At 47.6% G+C, this 19066-nt stretch overlaps 1 protein-coding gene across 3 annotated transcripts; it reads right to left on the bottom strand.

The window, feature by feature from the left end:
* Nucleotides 1–787: 787 nt before the first annotated feature.
* On the bottom strand, nucleotides 788–9537 carry Pla2g1b (phospholipase A2 group IB). Of its 3 annotated transcripts, none has more exons than XM_021163628.3 (4): nucleotides 9504–9537; nucleotides 4781–4940; nucleotides 3540–3667; nucleotides 788–950 (listed from the first exon to the last, which is right to left on the bottom strand). In XM_021163628.3, the coding sequence occupies exons 1-4, from the start codon at nucleotides 9535–9537 to the stop codon at nucleotides 832–834; spliced, it is 441 nt and encodes a 146-aa protein (XP_021019287.1). In that variant the 3' UTR covers nucleotides 788–831. The 3 variants fall into 3 exon arrangements, with proteins under 3 accessions (XP_021019287.1, XP_029333729.1, XP_029333730.1); XM_029477869.2 differs by having other exon boundaries at nucleotides 4781–4937; XM_029477870.2 differs by lacking the exons at nucleotides 788–950; nucleotides 3540–3667 and adding an exon at nucleotides 3910–3964.
* Nucleotides 9538–19066: the final 9529 nt, after the last annotated feature.

Below are 19066 nucleotides of genomic sequence, written 5' to 3'. Positions count from 1 at the left end.
TCAAAGCCGGGCGTGGTGGCGCACGCCTTTAATCCCAGCACTCGGGAGGCAGAGGCAGGCGGATTTCTGAGTTCGAGGCCAGCCTGGTCTACAAAGTGAGTTCCAGGACAGCCAGGGCTATACAGAGAAACCCTGTCTCGAAAAACCAAAAAAAAAAAAAAAAAAAAAAAAAAAAAATTATCATACATAATGAGTTTCAGGCCAACCGGGCTATCTCAAAGAAGGAAAAACAAAACCAAAAAAAACTGGGTTGAGATTATTGCAAATAGAAGCAGAAGGATGAGCTCAGATGAAAACTGGTTCAAACAAAGCCAGAGCCCGCTTCCCATCCTATCTGACCGGGTCTCAGCTTAGAAAAACAAGATTCCTCATAGTCGCCGTACAGCAGGACGATCGAGACTTTAGAGAAGCACAGGCCGGGTGCAGGGTAATCCATTGATCGTGATTGCAAACCAGCAGCCACTTTTCTTATTCTTTTGTTCCAAGACTGATGGTTATCCCTGAAACTCACCCTGTAGACCAGGCTGGCCTCAAACTCACAGAAACCTGCCTGCCTCTGCCTCCTGTGTGCCAGGATGAAAGGTGTGCACTACCATCACCCGGATTATCGTCCATTCTAGGAGGCGCTTGATTCCTGGAAATGTTCTCATTCATCTTGCACTTCCAAGCCTAGACGGAATGCTTTCCTCTGAGGATCTAGCCATGCTCGGTGGACAGAGACAACAATCACCAAACCCAGGCTCTGACAGCGGGTACTTTATTCGAGGGCGCAGGGTGAAATAAGACAGCAAGGTGGGCGGGGCCGGCGTGGGCGGGAAGTGAGGTGACAGGCTAACAATATTTCGCAGTGTCAAGGTTTTTGTATTCCTTGTTGTATGGGACCTTGGAGAAGCAGATGGCAGCCTCACGGTCACAGTTGCAGATGAAGTCCTCGCATTCGTTGTTTTTGGCTGGAGAGAAACAAGAACAGAGAGAATCGAATTGAGTGGAGCCCAGGACGCCACATGACAGAATGGAAAGAAGCTGGGGCCATTCCGTGGGTTGAGAGACAGAAGCAAAAGGAAAGTACGTTGGGGTTGCCAAATTATAATAGAAATGTACTTCTTGTGCTGGAGAGAAGGCTCAGCGCTTAAGAGCACTGACTGTTCTACCAGAGGTCCTGAGTTCAAATCCCAGCAAACATGTAGTGGCTCACGACCATCTGTAATGGAATCTGACGCCCTCTTCTGGTGTGTCTGAAGACAGCAACAGTGAACTCATACACATAAGATAAATAAATCTTAAAAAGAAAGAAAGAAAGAGAGAAAGAAACTTCTTGGGCTCAGTGGATGAAGTGGATAACACGCAAGACATAAGCTCCAGCCTCTAACTGAGGATCCCCAAGCCCTTGAGCAAGGTGTGGTTGGGGCATCTGCAACTCTGTCAGTAAGTAGAGAGCACAAGTTGCCAGCACTTGTTGGCCTATCAGGCTACAGGTGAGTGCCTTGTTTAGTGAGAGGCTGGGTCTCTAAAGATATGACAGAGAGTGCTAGAAGACACCAGGATGCCAACTTATTCTTAGACATAAAAGAAAGAAACATTGTCAGGAGTGGTGGTACACCTCTTTAGTCCCAGGACTCGGGAGGCAGAGGCAGGAGGATCCCTGAGTTCCAGGTCTGCCTGGTTTACAGAGCAAGTTCCAGGACAGCCAGGGCTACACAGAAAAACCCTGTCTCAAAACAAAACAAAACAAAACAACAACAAAAGAAAATAAAAAAAAAATAAACATAAGCAGATAAACCTAAAAATCAGAAAAGTACAAATATCAGCTGTAATAATATTTTTGTGAATTGTGTGAAGATTACCCTTGTAGTATGCAAATGCAGATCTCTCTATCCCACCATCAATCTGGAGCCGGTATTGCAATGCTTATATTAAGAATCTCCTGTCTCAAGGGGAGGGAGAGATGGCTCAGCGGTTAAGAGCACTGACTGCTCTTCCAGAGGTCCTGAATTCAAATCTCATCAGCCACATGGTGGTTCACAGCCATCTGTAATGGGATCTGACGCCCTCTGCTGGCGAGCAGGTGTACGTGCAGATACTCATTCATCAAATCTGATGCCCTCTTCTGGTGTGTCTGAAGACAGCTAGTTATGTACATCAAACAAGGATCTCCTGTCTCAAGTTTGTGTAAACAATGCACACCATTTGTCAATAAAATCTGGAAAAGCCAATCTCTCCTAGAGACTAGGGCGGGACTTGTGGGAGGAGAAAGGATTCAGAGAGGCAGGGGGACTTGGGCACGAGGAAGGCTTGAGAATTTAACTGGAGTGTGGAAGGCTCTAAGTGCAAGGATTATGGGGACTTTGGCTGGGAAGTAGCAAGATTAGATCAGAGGATTAGAATAGAATTATACTGTCTAGTTATTGTGCTTTTACACAAATAAATCTTAGTCTCTATGTCATTATTTGGGGACAAGCAAGGTTTAAGAAAAACTGCTGCTCTATCAATTTCCTGAATACATTTGTAATATTAATTCTTTTTTTTTTTTTAAGATTTATTTATTTATTATATGTAAGTACACTGTAGCTGTCTTCAGACACTCCAGAAGAGGGCGCCAGATCTCGTTACGGATGGTTGTGAGCCACCATGTGGTTGCTGGGATTTGAACTCTGGACCTTCGGAAGAGCAGTCGGGTGCTCTTACCCACTGAGCCATCTCACCAGCCCGTAATATTAATTCTTACATCAACTACCACTTATAAATCATATATCCTGGGCTGGAGAGAGGGCTCAGCAGTTAGGAGCACTAACTGCCATTCCAGAGGTCCTGAGTTCAAATTCCCAGGAACCACATGGTGGTTCACAACCATCTGTAATGGGTTCTGATACCCTCTTCTGGTGTGTCTGAAAAGAGCAATGGTATATATATATATGTATATATGTGTGTGTGTGTATATATATATATATATATATATATATATATATATATATGATAGATAAATCTTTTTTTTAAATTATATGTCCTGCCTTTACATGCTGGGATTACAGGTATGCACCACCATATCAATTTATAGGTTCCAGGGATGGAACTCAGGGCTCTGTGCATGCTAGACAAGCGATCTATAACTGAGTTACATTCCCAACCCTCTGACTCCTCCTCTGTAAAGTGGAGATGAGAAATCTTTCCCGAAAAGATGTTTAGTTCAGTGTTTGGCATATAAGCAATGATACAGCTTCTGAGTGTTTAGTAAATACAGAATCAATATATAACATAGCAGTTAAGGGGAGAAGCTTTGGGGAGGCAGGCTGGCTCAGGGAACAAAGGGGCTTGGTGCTAAGTCTGAGCTTGGGTCCCATCCCCGGGCCTCACACGGTGGAAGGAGAGAACTGACTCCCGAAAGCTGTGCACGTGTGTAATGCCATAGATATGCCTCCCATAAATACATAAAATCTGTCAAGTATTGGAGCACAAAATGGTGACTGTCCCTGTCCCTCCCTCCCCCTTCCAAACCCGCCAGAGGCCAGGCAGAGTCCTGAGGTCTTGGAAGGTAACCCTACCGCTGCAGGTGATCTCGTTCCCGGAGCATGAGTAGGAGTAGGTGTTGGTGTAGGGGTTGTCTATGAGGAATTTACAGCTTTTCAGCTTCTTGGCCTGACTGTAGCAGTGGTCATGAGTCTGGCAGCACCTGGAGAGGGGAAGAAACAGCTGAAGGTGGGGTAGTGCACCCGCCGGAGGTTGGTTCTCAGCTTGCAGTCTTTCTCTAACAGGCAAGGCTGACTTAAGCACCAGTGTTCCAGAAGCAATGGCTCGAGAATGACTCGAGATTCTGTGATCACTATTAGCATATATTTATTGAAAGCTACTTTTTCCAGGTGTGGTGGCCCCCGCCTTTATTCAATCCCAGTACTTGAGGGTTGGGCATTTAGCTCAGTGGTAGAGCGCTTGCCTAGCAAGCACAAGGCTGTGGGTTCGGTCCTCAGCTCTGAAAAAAAAAAAAAAAGACAATCCCACTACTTGAGGCAGAGGCAGGTGGATCTCTGAGTTTGAGATCAGTCTGGGCTATACAGCAAGACCCTGTCTCAAAAAAATGACTTTTTTGTTTTGTTTTGTTTTTTTGTTTTTTGTTTTCAAGACAGGGTTTCTCTGTATAGCTCTGGCTGTCCTAGAACTCATTCTGTAGACCAGGCTGGCCTCGAACTCAGAAATCCGCCTGCCTCTGCCTCCCAAGTGCTAGGATTAATTGGCGACTTTTGGGGGGAGGGGATTCGAGACAGGGCGATTTTTTTTTTTTTTAAGCTGCAGGAATACAGTGAAATTACAAGTTCTGAAGTTGCGATGCCATTTTAAAGCCAAGGCTGACATGTGGATGGTTGGCAGTACCCTGCTCTGCCACTAGAGGGTAGCATCGCGCACGTTACATTTCCACTTTCCACTTTCTGGGACCACTAGATTAATGGGTCCTCTTGGACCTCTTTCTTTACATAACAAGAGGTGAAAATATATGCTGAGCATTGTGATGCATGCCTTTAATTCTAGCACTCAAGAGGCAGAAGCTGGAGGATATCTGAGTTCACAGCCAGAGTGGGTTTCAGGACAGCTTAGGCTACACAGAGAAACCCTGACTGGAAAACAAACAAACAAATGTAAATAATGAATAACTAAACAAAAAGAAAACACACGACGCTCAGGGATTGTGCACGCCTCCCCTTCCCGCCTCTCGAGACGAGATGTGATTGGTCGGTTCTCTGGCCCCACCCTGGTGCCCACGCTCCAGTCTCCCACGGAATAGACCACTCACGTGTCTAAGTCGTCCACTGGGGTGCCCGAGCCGCCCAAGCCACAGTAGCAGCCATAGTTGTTGTAATCCTTCAGGGGGTCACTCCCGGGGATGGTGCACTTGATCATATTGCGGAACTGCCACACAGCCCGAGGGCTGATGCTGTGTGCAGCAGCGCCTGCTGCAAGAGTGTACAGCACGTTCAAATCCACTCCGAACCGCTTTACCCGGGACCGAAGCCTGCCTGCTATCTTCTTTCTCGCTTCCTATCAGTTGCTGCCTCGGGGGAGCATCGGTTCCTAGAAGCTACTAACGTGCGGCTGATTGTCTCCTTTCATTATTTAGGTCTTGGATCTAAGTCAGTCCTGAGCAGGAAGGTGTCTAGCCTCCAACTCCGCAGCAACCCTCCTGCCTTGTCCTCCCCTTGTGCTAGGACTATAAATAAACGAGCACCACTGGACTGGGCTGGGATACCCCTCCGGCATTAAGTTATATAAAGATTGCGGGGCTGGAGAGATGACTCAGTGGGTAAGAGCACTGACTGCTCTTCTGAGGGTCCTGAGTTCAAATCCCAGCAACCACGTGGTGGCTCACAACCATCCGTAATGAGATCTGACGCCCTCTTCTGGGGTGTCTGAAGACAGCTACAGTGTACTTCCATATAATAATAAATAAATTTTTTTTTTTTTTTGAGACAGGGTTTCTCTGTGTATCCCAGGCTCTCCTGGAACTCATTCTGTAGACCAGGCTGGGCTTGAACTCAGAAATCCACCAGCCTCTGCCTCCCAAGTGCTGGGATTAAAGGCGTGCGCCACTGCCTGGCAATAATAAACAAAATCTTAAAAAAAGAAGAAGTTCACAGTTATCTTCTTACAAGGCAAGTTCAAGGCTTTCCCAGGTTATGTGAGACCCTGTTTCAAGCAAGCAAGCGCAAAGTCCTGGCTTCCATCTGCAGCACTGAATGGGGAGCCTGGGCTACGTGTTACCCTGCCTCAGGAAAAGAAGTAGGAGGCAGAGGAGGAAGATGGAGGCAAGGATGCAAGAATGGTGTGGTGCTCAGTGCCTCCCACATGCAGGAATGGCCAACAGGAGGGCAATCAGTAAGTAAGTAGGTCCTTGCCGAAGCTGGGTCAGCGCAGGCCAGTGTGGGCCAGTTCTGAGTTTGTCTCGCTGTGCCTTTCAGGGCTGTGTTCATAAATGCTGGAACATCCTGGATTTCCCTCAGCCCCAGTGTCGGCCCAGCACCTCAGTCTGAGGCTTCTCCCTTCCATGGGTCTGGGACTCCACTTCATCTCTTCTTTCTCTCCACTGCCACTCCTGCCCAGGTCACCAATAGACAAGTGGCCGGAAGCACAGACAGGCTTGCCACTCTCTGAGTCACCCTCTGAGAGTTCTTGGACTGAAATGTTACTATTTATTTAATCCTCTCTCTCTCTCTCTCTCTTTCTTTTTTTGAGTCTACCTATAGTCCAAGTTTTTATTTTGTGTGTGTGGTTTTTTGAGACAGGGTTTCTCTGTGTAGCCCTGGCTGTCCTGGAACTCTGTAGACCAGGCTGGCCTCGAACTCAGAAATCCCCTTTCCTCTGCTCCACCACGCCCGGCTTATAGTCCAAGTCTTAAATTCTCAATCCTCCTGCCTTAGCCTCCTGAATGGCTAGAGAGATCTTGGCCCCGATGCTTCCCCATTAAAGAGGATCTTCCGGTCCACACACCCAAGCGGTGCCTCTACTGTCCCGTGTTTTTTTTGCTTCCTAGTACTTCGGTTTGTGTTTGGACTCACATATGTGTGTGTATGTGTGCATATGTAGGTGGAGGGCAGAGGTCAACATCTGGAATCTTTTTTTTTTTTTTTCGAGACAGGGTTTCTCTGTGTAGCCCTGGCTGTCCTGGCACTCACTTTGTAGACCAGGCTGGCCTCGAACTCAGAAATCCGCCTGCCTCTGCCTCCCGAGTGCTGGGATTAAAGGCGTGAGCCACCACACCCGGCCAACATCTGGAATCTTAACTCACTCTCTTATTCTTGACACCGAGTCTCTCAGTGAGCCCAGGGCTTGCCGCTTGGCTATGGTGGCTGAGAGCTGGGGGCTTGGCTATGGTGGCTAAGCAGCAAGTCCCGGAGAGCTTCCTCCTGTCTCCATCTCTGAAGTCGTGGAATTGTAGGGGTGTCACTGCTGTGCCTGGATTTTTCTGTGGGTGCTAAGGCATCCTACCTAATGTGTTCCCACTCAGTTGGTAGGACAGGAGGTTCTCAAGAGCAGGTCTCCTGGTTTTCATACTCCTTAAAGCCTATCACCGTGCCTAACACACGTTGTGGTGTGTGTGTGTGTGATATGTATTTGTGTATGGTATGTGTGTGCCTGTGTGTGTGGTGTATGTGTGTGTATTGTGTTATGTGTTGTTTGTGTATGTCTGTATATGTGTGGTGTGTATCTGCTTGTGTGTGTGGTGTGTGTGTCTCTTTGTGTGTATGTGTGTGTGTATTGTGTTGTGTATTGTTTGTGCATGTTTGTGTGTGGTGTGTGTTTTGTGTGTGTGGTATATCTGTGTTTGTGTCTATGCAGTAAGTGTATTTGTGTGTGTGTGTGTGTGATGAGCTGACTCTAGATAAGCCATGAATAAAGTCAGTGAGTGAAGTATGTGCCTGGTACCTAGTAGACGCTCCACAAAATTCTGTTGAATGAACGAGCAAACCTGTGCCATGACTGCGCTTGCCCAAAGCAAGCACAGGCTTTGCAGAGCAGCTTGTGGAGCAGAGGCCGTCAGCAGCTTGCACGGAGTCCTGCTGCATAAAGAGCACAGAGAACAAGGGACTTTCGGGGTCCCATCTCCTCAGTCACCATGCTGCCTTATCGTCTCACACGGCGTTGTCCAGTTCCATCTTTTAATCTTTCTTCCATTCTCCTTTTATCTTTTTGAGACAAGGTCTCACTCACTATACTGTCCTGGCTGGCATGAACTCACTCTGTAGACCAGGCTGGTCTTGAATTCACAGTTTCCTGCCTCTGTTTCCCTAGTGCTGGGATGGAAGGCATGCAGCACCTTGCTTGGCCTCCTTTATTCATTCTTTCTGAGACAGGAGCTAACATTGTAAAAAAGGCTGGCCTTGAATTCATGGCAATCCTCCTGCCTCAGCCTCCGGAGAGCTAGAATGACGAGTGTGAGCACCACATTGGGGTCTTGCTATGTAAACAAGGCTGACATCAAACTAGAAATCCTCCTGCCTCAGCCTCCTGAGCATGGAGATCAAGGGCGCGTAAGACCCTGCCCTGCTTACTCTATTTTTGGGCTCATTCTGGCTAACCATTTGTGGGGAGGCCCCAGGGACAAAGAAAGGGAGCAGCTGGCTTTTTCCACAATGTGGGTGACCCCTGTGATGGCAGTAAGTAGGGGCTGTATCCCTCGGTGATACAGCTAGATATATGCTTTACAGAAGCTAGACACAGGCATAACTAACGCACCGTGTGTGCTCGCGCGTGCGAACACATGTGCTTCTGGAACAGGCACATGGCTCTTTTATCTCTGAGGCTCAGTTGACAGCCTGATTGCAGGTCTCAATCATCGCTGGGTGAATATAAACGACTTATGTGCCAACTACAGGTGACTCAATGCACAGGGCCCAAATCGTTTCTGTTCATGGAGCTGGGGATGTAATGCCTGTATGCAGAGGGTGCCTGAATATGTAAATGAATCAGCCTGGCATGGTGGCGCACGCCTTTAATCTCAGCTCTCGGAAGGCAGAGGCAGGCGGATTTCTGAGTTTGAGGCCAGCCTGGTCTACAAAGTGAGTTCTAGGACAGCCAGGGCTATACAGAGAAACCCTGTCTCGAAAAAAAAAAAAATTGCAGACTCAAACCAGGCACAGATGGAATCCTAACATTTCAGAGGCTGAGAGAGGAGAGTCCCAAGGCTGGGCTATACTGTGGAGAGGAGACATCTTGAGCCACATAGCAAGGTCATGTCAATAAAATAATAATTACTATTGATGGTGATGATGATAAGGGGGTCGGCTGGAGAGATGGCTTAGAAGTCATGAACACTTGCGGTCTTTCCATGGGATTCAGGTCTGGTTCCAGCACCCATATGGCAGGCAGCTCATAGTTATTTACAACTCCAGCGCTACAGGATCTGACCCTTCTTCTGGTCTCTGCGGGCACTGCTCACACAATATATACCATATATTGAGGCAAAACTCTCAGATACATAATGATATATATATATATATATATATATATATATATATATATATAGAGAGAGAGAGAGAGAGAGAGGGAGGGTTTCTCTGTGTAGCTCTGACTGTCCTGAAACTTGCTTTGTAGACAAGACTGGCCTCGAACTTACAGAGATCTGCTGGCCTCTGCCTTCTGAGTGCTGGGATTAAAGACATTAGTACTATTTGGGGAAAAATATTTTTTTTTTTAAAGAAAAAGAAAAAGGCAAGTTGTTAGGGCACTGGCAAGGCCAAGGAAAGTGGTGCCAGGGCAAGAAGACATCAGAGGCAGAAGGGGGCTTCCTTTGCTTGGGTAGGTAAATGAGGGAGTGTTTTCTAAGGGGTCAACTGAGTTCAGACCCCAGAGGTCGAAAAGCACCAGCTGTCCTGAACACTGGGGTGAAGAGGAGACCCCAACCCAGAGGCTATTAGACCCTAAGGAGAATGCCAAACAATTCCAGCGTGACCAGTGGGAGGGAGGCATTGGAGAAGAGGGAGACCGTAAGGTGCTCAGAGAGAGGCGACAGAGGGGCCTACCTGTGAGCAGAGCAGCCAGCAGAAGGAGTTTCATCTTGGGTGAGGGAAGAACTCCAGTGACTTTCCTCTTTTATAGATGGGGCCCCATGCTCCCAAGATAAGGCTGTTTGCTTTGCTCTTAGCCACTCTGGGCTGGCCTTGGGTCTATCGGGGGAACAACCCAGAGGGATTTGCCTGTAAGAGAAAATAATACCACAGATTTGCACCTGGCACTTCCTCCCCAAGGGGATGGTTTTCAGATCTTGGAATCCTTTACTACTCTCCCTACCCCCATTATGACAAGTCTCAGGTTGCCCTGGAACTCATGGGACATCTTTGAACTCCTCTTTACTTTATTAATTTTTTTCTTTTTTTGAGACAAGGTTTCTAGCCCAGGCTGGCCTCAAACTTGCTGTGTAGCTGATAATAGCTTTTACTTTTTTTTTTAGATTTTTAAAAATATATTTTTATAAACTTTTTTTAGATTTTTAAAAATATATTTTTATAAAATATATTTTATATTTAAAAATATTTTTTTAAAAATGCACTCATTTACGTATGAGTGCTCTGTCCGCGGGTACACCTGTAGTCCAGAAGAGGGCATCAGATCCCTTTTACAGACAGCCATGAGCCACCTTGTGGTTGCTGGGAATTGAACTCAGACCTCTGGAAGAACAGACTGCCTGTTGTAGAAATTACTTTAAATCTCAGCCCGAGGTTTCTTTCTTTCTTTTTTTAAAATATTTATTTATTTATTTATTTTATGTATATGAGTACACTGTAGCTGTACAGATGGTTGTGAGCCTTCATGTGGTTGTTGGGAATTGAATTTTTGGACCTCTGCTCGCTCCGGTCGGCCCCGCTTGCTCTGGCCCAAAGATTTATTTATTATTATCTAATAAGAGGGTGATCAGATCTCATTACGGGTGGTTCTGAGCCACCATATGGTTGCTGGGATTCGAACTCAGGACGTTTGGGAGAGCAGTTGGTGCTCTTACCCGCTGAGCCATCTCGCCAGTCCCAGGCCCAAGGTTTCTACCCTACCTTAGACCATTTAGACTCCGGGACACACACAACAATAAGCTTCAAGCAGCATAGTTGCTGGGCAGCTGCCTACCCTCTGGGCTATTAGAATCTACCTTCCTAGCGATAACCCCGAGTTATTACTTACGATGCTTCGTCTGGACTGCTCTTATCTCCAATTGGTCAGCCCACAAGGTGACGTTTTCCCCTTTTCCTAACCAAAGATGGCTTCTCCTTCCTCCCTTCCTCTCCTTCTTCTCTGACCCCAAGTGTGGGAAACCTAAACCCCACGTATGTCTCTTCTGCCCAGTTATTGGCTGTCCGCATCTTTATTTACCAATCAGAAATAAGTTGGGGCAGGGTCAGAGGTCTTGGGGGCTCGCACTTGCATTACAATAGACCGGCAAAGACGAGAACCTCAGCACAGCCAGTGCTCTAAAGCGATCTATCTCACTAGCTCCCTTGTGCGTGCATGTGAGAGTGCAGACAAACCAGAAGAGGGAGTCAGGTTCCCTGCAACTGGAGTTACAGGGGTTCTGAGCCACTGACGTGAATGCTGGGAATGGAACTTGGTGCTCTGCCACAGCTATACGATCTTAACCTGAAGCCTGACCCTGAGCTTCTGATACTCCTGCCTCCTCGCTCGGCTCCTTAGCCTAGCTTCAAGGGACCTGGGGCAACCATCCCGTTAGACGCCGTAAGAAGTGGGGGAGGGAGGCAGGCTGGAGATGACCCCTGCCTTTGTGTCTGGAATGCTTGGGTTTGCGTGGGGGGCGGTGTCATTGAATGGTTCTATCTGCCATGCCCTCTACAGATGAGGAAAGGTGTTCAGAGAGGTGAAATAATTTGCCTAAGGTCACAGACTGTGAGCAAGCAAGGCAAGGTTGGCTCTCGCTTATGTCTGTCCAACTCCAAGGCACACATCTTAGTTTCTTCCCACTCTGAAAACATTATATTTTTGCTTCCCAGTGCAGGTTTGTGAAAAAATTTTGGAGATGTGGAATCAGACCTGAATGACTCTTGGAACAGTCGAGGACTTAGCAGTTAATGCATAGTCCGTAAACACCTGCAGACTAGCACTTGGGAACTTTTTTTTTTTTTTTTTTGAGACAGGGTTTCTCTGTGTAGCCCTGGCTGTCCTGGAACTCACTCTGTAGACCAGGCTGGCCTCCAATTCAGAAATCGGCCTGCTTCTGCCTCCCAAGTGCTGGGATTAAAGGGGTGCGCCACCACTGCCTAGCCAAATTCTTTAAATTTCTAGCTTAGCAAGTCTAGCTCAGCCTCCATCACTGTCCTCAGAGTCCTTTTTTTAAAAAATTATTTAATTCTATTGAATGTATTAGTGCTCTGCTGCATATACATCCACCTGCCTGAAGAGGGCGTCAGACCCCATTACAGATGGTTGTGACCCATCATGTGGTTGCTGGGAATTGAACTCAAGACCTGGAAGAGCAGTCAGTGCTCTTAACCACTGAGCCATCTCATCAGGACCCCCACCCCTACCCCACAGAGTCCCTTTTATACCCTCTCCCAGCATCATGTGTCTTCTATGGTCTTGCCTCAGCCACCCGTCTGTCTCAGCTGACATCACTCTGCCAATCACCTTGAGTCTGGGAAAGCACTAAGCCACAGCACACCACCAGAGTTTCTTGGTGCGTTTCTCTCTATGAAGGCCGGACAAATGCAGCTCAGCTATGCAGTGTAAGGGGGGACCGAGACGTACATCTTGTTAGTGAGGAATCCTTATCACGTGTCCTCTCACATGCTTGCATTAGCACAGCATCCCTCTCTCTGGTGTCTGCTTCAGCAAAATGTTCCTTCACAAGTCCGCCTTAGCCTTTCACACCTGTGTCCACTTTAACAAACCACTCCTTCATGTCTGCCCCAGTAAAACACCATCCAACCGACTTTCCAGAGAACCTTCAAGTATCCACTTCATTCATCCCAGGAAGAAACCTTGCTCCCACTGGTAATTATTTCTTCCCAATTCCTAGCAACAACTAATCCACTGTGTGGCCCCGTGGGGTTTTTTCATCTGGAACTTTTGCATGCATGCTGAATATTCTTATTCAAACCTACAGGCCGGAGTGATGGCTCAGGGGTTGAGAACACTGGCTGTTCTTCCAGAGGACCCAGGTTCAATTCCCAGCACCCACATAGCACCCACAACTGTTATAATTCCAGTTCCAGAAAATCTGATGTCCTCTTCTGGCCTCCAAGGGAACCAGGAAGGTACATGGTGCACATACATACGAGCATACAGAACACACAAACATACATAAATATAAAAAATTTAAAATTCAAAACCCAGAGTGGGGAGTGGGGGGTGGGGTGCATGGCTTTAAACCCAGCACATGGGAGGCAGAGGCAGGCAGATTTCTGAGTTTGAAGCCAGCCTGGTCTAGAGAACCCATTTCCAGAACAGCCAGGCTACACAGAGAAATCTCAGTGGTTAAGAGCACTGACTGCTCTTTCAGAGTTCCTGAGTTCAATTCCCAGCAACCACATGGTGACTCACAACCATCTACAATGGGATCTGACACCCTCTTCTGGTGCATCTGAAGACAACTACAGTGTACTCCTATACATTAAATAAATAAATAAATAAATCTTTAAAAATAAATAAATAAAATTATATATTACTTCCAGATTACATATATGAGTATTTATAGATGATACATGAATTTTATTTTTAGACTTGGGTTCCATACCTAAGATACCTTGTCACTCTCTCTCTCTCTCTTTCTCTCTCTCTCACACACACACCCACACCCCCCCCCAAAACCTGTAGAAAAAAAATCTGTCCTGGTGGGTACAGAAAAGCACAATCAATGACAAATGTCACATGATTTCCTGGGGGCATGGTGAACTGACATCTACTTACTTTCTATGACATACTAACAACAGCCTACAGGCATGACTCTGCCAGAGGCTAACGTGGTGAGCCTGTGAGTCACAGGGCTTACTTACAGGAACCTGGGTGCCCCCCACCCCAAACAGGTACATCATCAAAACCTCCCGCCTCAGCGAACATGGTGATGATCTCCAAAGGGTCCATAGATCTGGTTCTCTCCCAGAACTGCTGGTGACCACACGCAGCAGAGAGGATCACACACCTCTGGGGACAGGGAGCAAGGACCACAAAGCTGGAATTGCAGACAAGGGTCCAGTGACGCTCACCACCCAGGCTTGATCATAGGAAGTTCTCATGAGTATGGGGAGTCATGGCTGCTCTGAACTCACAATAGTTCTGCCATGCCTGGAGGACCAACTTCTATATTAGTTAGGGTTTTACTGCTGTGAACAGACACCATGACCCAGGCAAGTCATAAAAAAACAACATTTAATTGGGGCTGGCTTACAGATTCAGAGGTTCAGTCCATTACCGTCAAGGTGAGTTCCCCAACAATGTTACATATTACATGTTTCGCTGTCCCTTACCCCAAATATTGGAGACCAAAATATTTTAGGTGTTGGGGTCCCCTGGAACTGGAAAAATAAGACAGCTCAAAGGTGCCGCATGGGTCCTGTGCAGGAGTAAAAAGTGACCCTAACCACTGAGCCATCTCCCCAGCCCCAGGCCTTTTTACCTTATCTCATTTATTTATTCATTTGATTATTCTTTTTTAAAATATATATATTTATTTATTTTACAAGGTTTATTTATTTATTATTATATATAAGTACATTGTAGCTGTTTTCAGACGCACCAGAAGAGGTCATCCAATCTCATTACAGATGGTTGTGAGCCACCGTGTGGTTGCTGCGATTTGAACTCAGGACCTCTGGAAGAGCAGTCAGTGCTATTAACCACTGAGCGATCTCTCCAGCTCTTGCTCTGGCCCCGCTCACTCAGGCCCTGCTCACTGTAGCTGTCTTCAGACACCCCAGAAGAGGTCATCAGATCCCATTACAGATGGTTGTGAGCCACCATGTGGTTGCTGGGATTTGAACTCAGGACCTCTGGAAGAGCAGTCAGTGAGCTTAAACCTCTGAGCCATCTCTTCAGCCCTCATTTGATTGTTCTTATTGAGCAGAGATTTCTCTTGATAGTTTCCCCCTAGTTAATCAACATCTCGCTGGGATTACAGGCATGTACTACCATACCTGCCTGTGTGTATTTTTTGTTCAGGGTGTGCACATGTGTGTGTGTCTGAACTGTGTATGTTGTATGTGTATGTTTACACATGTGGATACCAGAAATTCTTCCTCAGTCACTCTGTTCTTTATTGTTTCGGGACTTGGTCACTCGCTGACTCTGGAGCTCACCAGTTTGGCTAGAGTGACCACCTCCAGAGATTTGCCTGTCTCTATGCCCCGTGCCCAGCTTCTCCATAGATCCCGGGATGCAAACTCAGTTCCTTATGCCCAGATGGCAAGTCCTTTACCAACTGAGCCATCTCTCCAGGCCCCTTTTTTCCCTTTTTCTGTTTTAGAGACAGGGTCTTCTATGTAGTTTAGACTGGCTTGGAACTACCTAAGCCTCCTGCACCATCTATGTAGATCAGGCTGGCCCTAACCTGTAGCGGTCCTTCTGCCTCTGTCCCCTAGCAATGGGACTACAGATGTGTGGCACTATCCTCACACAGCTGTTTCTGAATGTGCGCTTCATCCTAATGTGTCATTTCCCAGCCTTCTCTTGCTGTGGCGTTGATGGTTCTGAGCTGCCCTGGTCAGGCAGGGATACATCTTGTAGGATGCATGAGGTGATGGGATATGGAAGCAAGCACAGTTTAAGCACACTGATCTGTTTTGCTGGATCGCTTTCAGGTGGGGAAGCAGGCATAGCATGGGGTAGAGCTAGAAATGGCTACACCTGCAGCTTCCCACTAATGCATCCTCCTCCATCCTGAGCGAGGTCATCTTGTGTGGGAGTCTGGCGGAATCAACTCTCTTTCTCACTGAGTGAGCGTTAACCTCCTCTGACCTCTGCCCACCTGTGATCCCAGCTGTGGAGGATGTGCCAGGGCTGACAGCTTAGCTTAGTGTTGGAGTGTTTGCTTAGCCTGGGTGAGGCCCTGAATTCAACCCTAGCAGTGTGCACACACGCACGCATGCACACACACACACACGCACACACGCTCACTTACACAATGTACACACACATTCGAGCACAAGCATGCACAGGCACACCAGTGCTTGTGTGTGTACACACACATGCACAGGCGTGCATGTACACACACATGTGTACCTACATACCAGTATACACACACACTCATGTACAAACATGCTTGCACACACACACGGATGCACACACACTGCAATGCATGCACGTGCATACACACTTGCACACGCACGCACACACTCAATGCTCTCACATGCACACATGGGCTCATGCTCGCGCTCGTGCGTGTGCACGCGCGCACACACATACATGCATGCACACACACGCACTCACACTCACACACAGGCTCACACAAAGAAGAAAATAAAATGGGCATGGTGGGGTGTGACTGTAATCCAAGCACTCAGGAGGCTGCGGCAGGAGAATTGAGAGTCTCAGGCTAGCTGGGCTACAGAACCATTCATTCATGCTTCTCTAGCTGTTCTTTGACAGTTTGCAACCTGTGGCTACTGTGTGATTAGCTCACACATAGAATGCACACACCTGCACAGGCAGTGCTGCCTGGCAGAGCTACTAAAGATAGCCACAGAGGCCAAGTCCATGTTGATGACAAAGCGAAGAAAAAGGGCTAGCCTAAGACCCTATACCAGCTCAAATGCAGGGACCAGCAAAGTGCTGACCCCTTCCCCTGTGGATGCTATGAGGTCAAAAGAAGATAGAGAGGAAGAGGCCAGCCTGGTCTACAAAGTGAGTTCCAGGACAGCCAGGGCTACACAGAGAAACCCTGTCTCAAACAAAACAAAACAAAACAAAACAGAACAAATTGCAGTAATGGGTCCCATGATATAACTTGGTGACAGAGGTCTTGCCTACTATGTGGGGTGTGGGGGCTCGTCCCCCATTGCTCCTGAGGTTGGGACTGGGGGGATGCTAAGGGATAGAGATGTGTGGTCCAAGGTGCAAGCAGCTGGCACATCCCATCCTCCACACTGATTGTACTTACTAAGTGCTAAGTTTGTCCCAAGAACCTGACCCAGCCTTTGAGGTAGATCCAGTTAGAAATTTGATTTTTAATTGCTTAGTTAGTGTGTGTGTGTGTGTGTGTGTGTGTGTGCAACCAGAGTCACCATATTCAGGGCAGTGAGTGCCACAGGTTTTGCCAGGGTCCAGGGCAGTCTGGGCAAATTCTCTGGTGCCACACTAAGTGGAGAGCCATGCTAAGTGACAGCTACAGGCCGGCCGCAGTCCCTGCAGAAGTTCCCTGAAGACCTCCCTAGCCCCTCACAGTCTGTGCTGTGGTTTCTGCTGGCCGAGATCCGCGCACAGGTGTGTGAAACTCCACCTCTCCCTGTCTGGAAAAAAATACAATGTCAAGTGGAAAGTACAGGCCCTGATAGCTTCTTGACTCCTTCAGGTGCCGGCATACCCACACTCCAGTGAGGTCAAGGTCACATCTGCTGCACCCTCAAAGGATAAGGATCCGGCTTTCCTGGAAATGCTTAAAAGAGCTGCTTGCTGCCATGGCGAAGCACCCCCTTAGGCTTGGCATAGAAGGCGACGGACTTTGCTGGAGAAGCTCAGCAGCGGGTCTCCTGAAGTCATCTTCCCCACGTGACAGGATAAAGTGGGCTCAGAGAAGTTAGATAATATGTTCAAAGTCACACAGCCGGAGTCATACTGAGATCCCAGCAATTCCTAAGCTGAAACAGGGGATTCGGGAGTTCTGAGTCCACCTGGGCTATCAAGTGAAACTGTGTCGGAAAGCAAGATGGGTGGCCAGGGGCTGGAAAGATGGCACGGAAGTTAGAAGCACTGTCCGTTCTTCCCAAGGACCCAGGTTCGATTCCCAAACCCCATATGGCCTCTTCTGATCTCTGCAGGCTCCAGGCATGCCCTCGGTCCCACACATATCCATTCAGGCAAAACACCTATTATACATACAAAGTAAAACTAAGAAGAAAATAATGAAAAGGGAGGAGGGGGTTGGGAAGATGCTTCTGTGAAAAAAATAACTGCTCACAAGCAAGAGGACCAGGGTTCAAATCCTCAGCGCTCACTCAGTGCTGAAGGGCAGGACAGCCTTCTTGCAACTAATAGCGTGTTGGAGAAAGGGGCTCCCTGCCACCCAGCTATCTTGTCTGCCTTGTCTGTCCCATATCAGAGAGCTCTGGGCTCGACTGAGAGACCCTTCTGAATAGAGAGAGACGAAGGGAGGCTGCATGTCAGCTTCAGGCTTTCTCACTCAACTGTGCACGCACACACGTATGTGCCCACTCACAGGAGAACATGCATGCATGTACACACACACACACACACACACACACACACACGCATGTGGACCCAGCTATTTGGCAGGCTGATGTAGGAGCCAATAAAGCCCAGGAGGTAAAGTGCAGCAACATAGTGAGGCCTCCATCTCCAAAACAAAGCAGAACACTTATATGTTATCCTCCTTTTTTTTTTTTTAGATTTATTTATTTATTATATGTAAGTACACTGTAGCTGTCTTCAGACACTCCAGAAGAGGGCGCCAGGTCTCGTTGCAGATGGTTGTGAGCCACCATGTGGTTGCTGGGATTTGAACTCTGGACCTTTGGAGGAGCAGTCGGGTGCTCTTACCCACTGAGCCATCTCACCAGCCCCATACGTTATCCTCCTTTCTCTAATTTTGGTTGTATATGTGTGAACATTGAGTGAGACAAGCAATATACGTATGCAGAGGTAGAGAAGACAGCAAAACAAGCTCACTTCTTGTCAACATTTCCCAATCTTCTTCCTTCCTTTCCTTCTTCATTTTTTTTCTCTACATTGAACGTTCATTTTTGTTTGTTTGTTTGTTTTTCAAGACAGGGTCTCATGGTTCTCCGGGTGACCTTAGACTTGACGCACAGTCTAGGATGATGACCTCTGACTTCCCACCTTCCTGTTTCCACCTCTCAAGTTTTAGACTAATAGGCATCCACCACTGCACTGGACTCTAGCTAGTGGAGCACTCTTTCAGCCGGGTCACACCTCCAGTCATTTCATTTTTTCTTTTTTTTGTTTTTTTTTGTTTTTTTGTTTTTCGAGACAGGGTTTCTCTGTGTAGCCTTGGCTGTCCTGGAACTCACTTTGTAGACCAGGCTGGCCTGGAACTCAGAAATCCGCCTGCCTCTGCCTCCCGAGTGCTGGGATTAAAGGCGTGCGCCACCACGCCCGGCTCATTTTTTCTTTTATTGTTGTTGTTGTTGTGTGTGTGTGTGTGTGTGTGTGAGAGAGAGAGAGAGAGAGAGAGAGAGAGAGAGAGAGAGACAAAGACAGAGACAGAGACAGAGACAGAGAGACAGAGACAGAGACAGGTGGGGTGACAGGGAGGGAGGGAGAAGATGAAGGGGAGGGAAGAGGAAGGGAGGGAGACAAGGAAGGAGAGGGAGGGGGAGAGAGGGATGGAGGGAGGAGGGGAGGGAGGGAGAGCACCCGTGTGCCACAGCCCACACTTGGATGTCAGAGGACGACT

Source organism: Mus caroli, unplaced genomic scaffold (assembly GCF_978045245.1).
Source record: "Mus caroli unplaced genomic scaffold, Mus_caroli_1 scaffold_4, whole genome shotgun sequence".
NCBI classification, from domain to species: domain Eukaryota; kingdom Metazoa; phylum Chordata; class Mammalia; order Rodentia; family Muridae; genus Mus; species Mus caroli.
The sequence above is the reverse complement of the archived record's forward strand: the minus strand, read 5'-3'. Positions and strand labels throughout refer to the sequence as shown.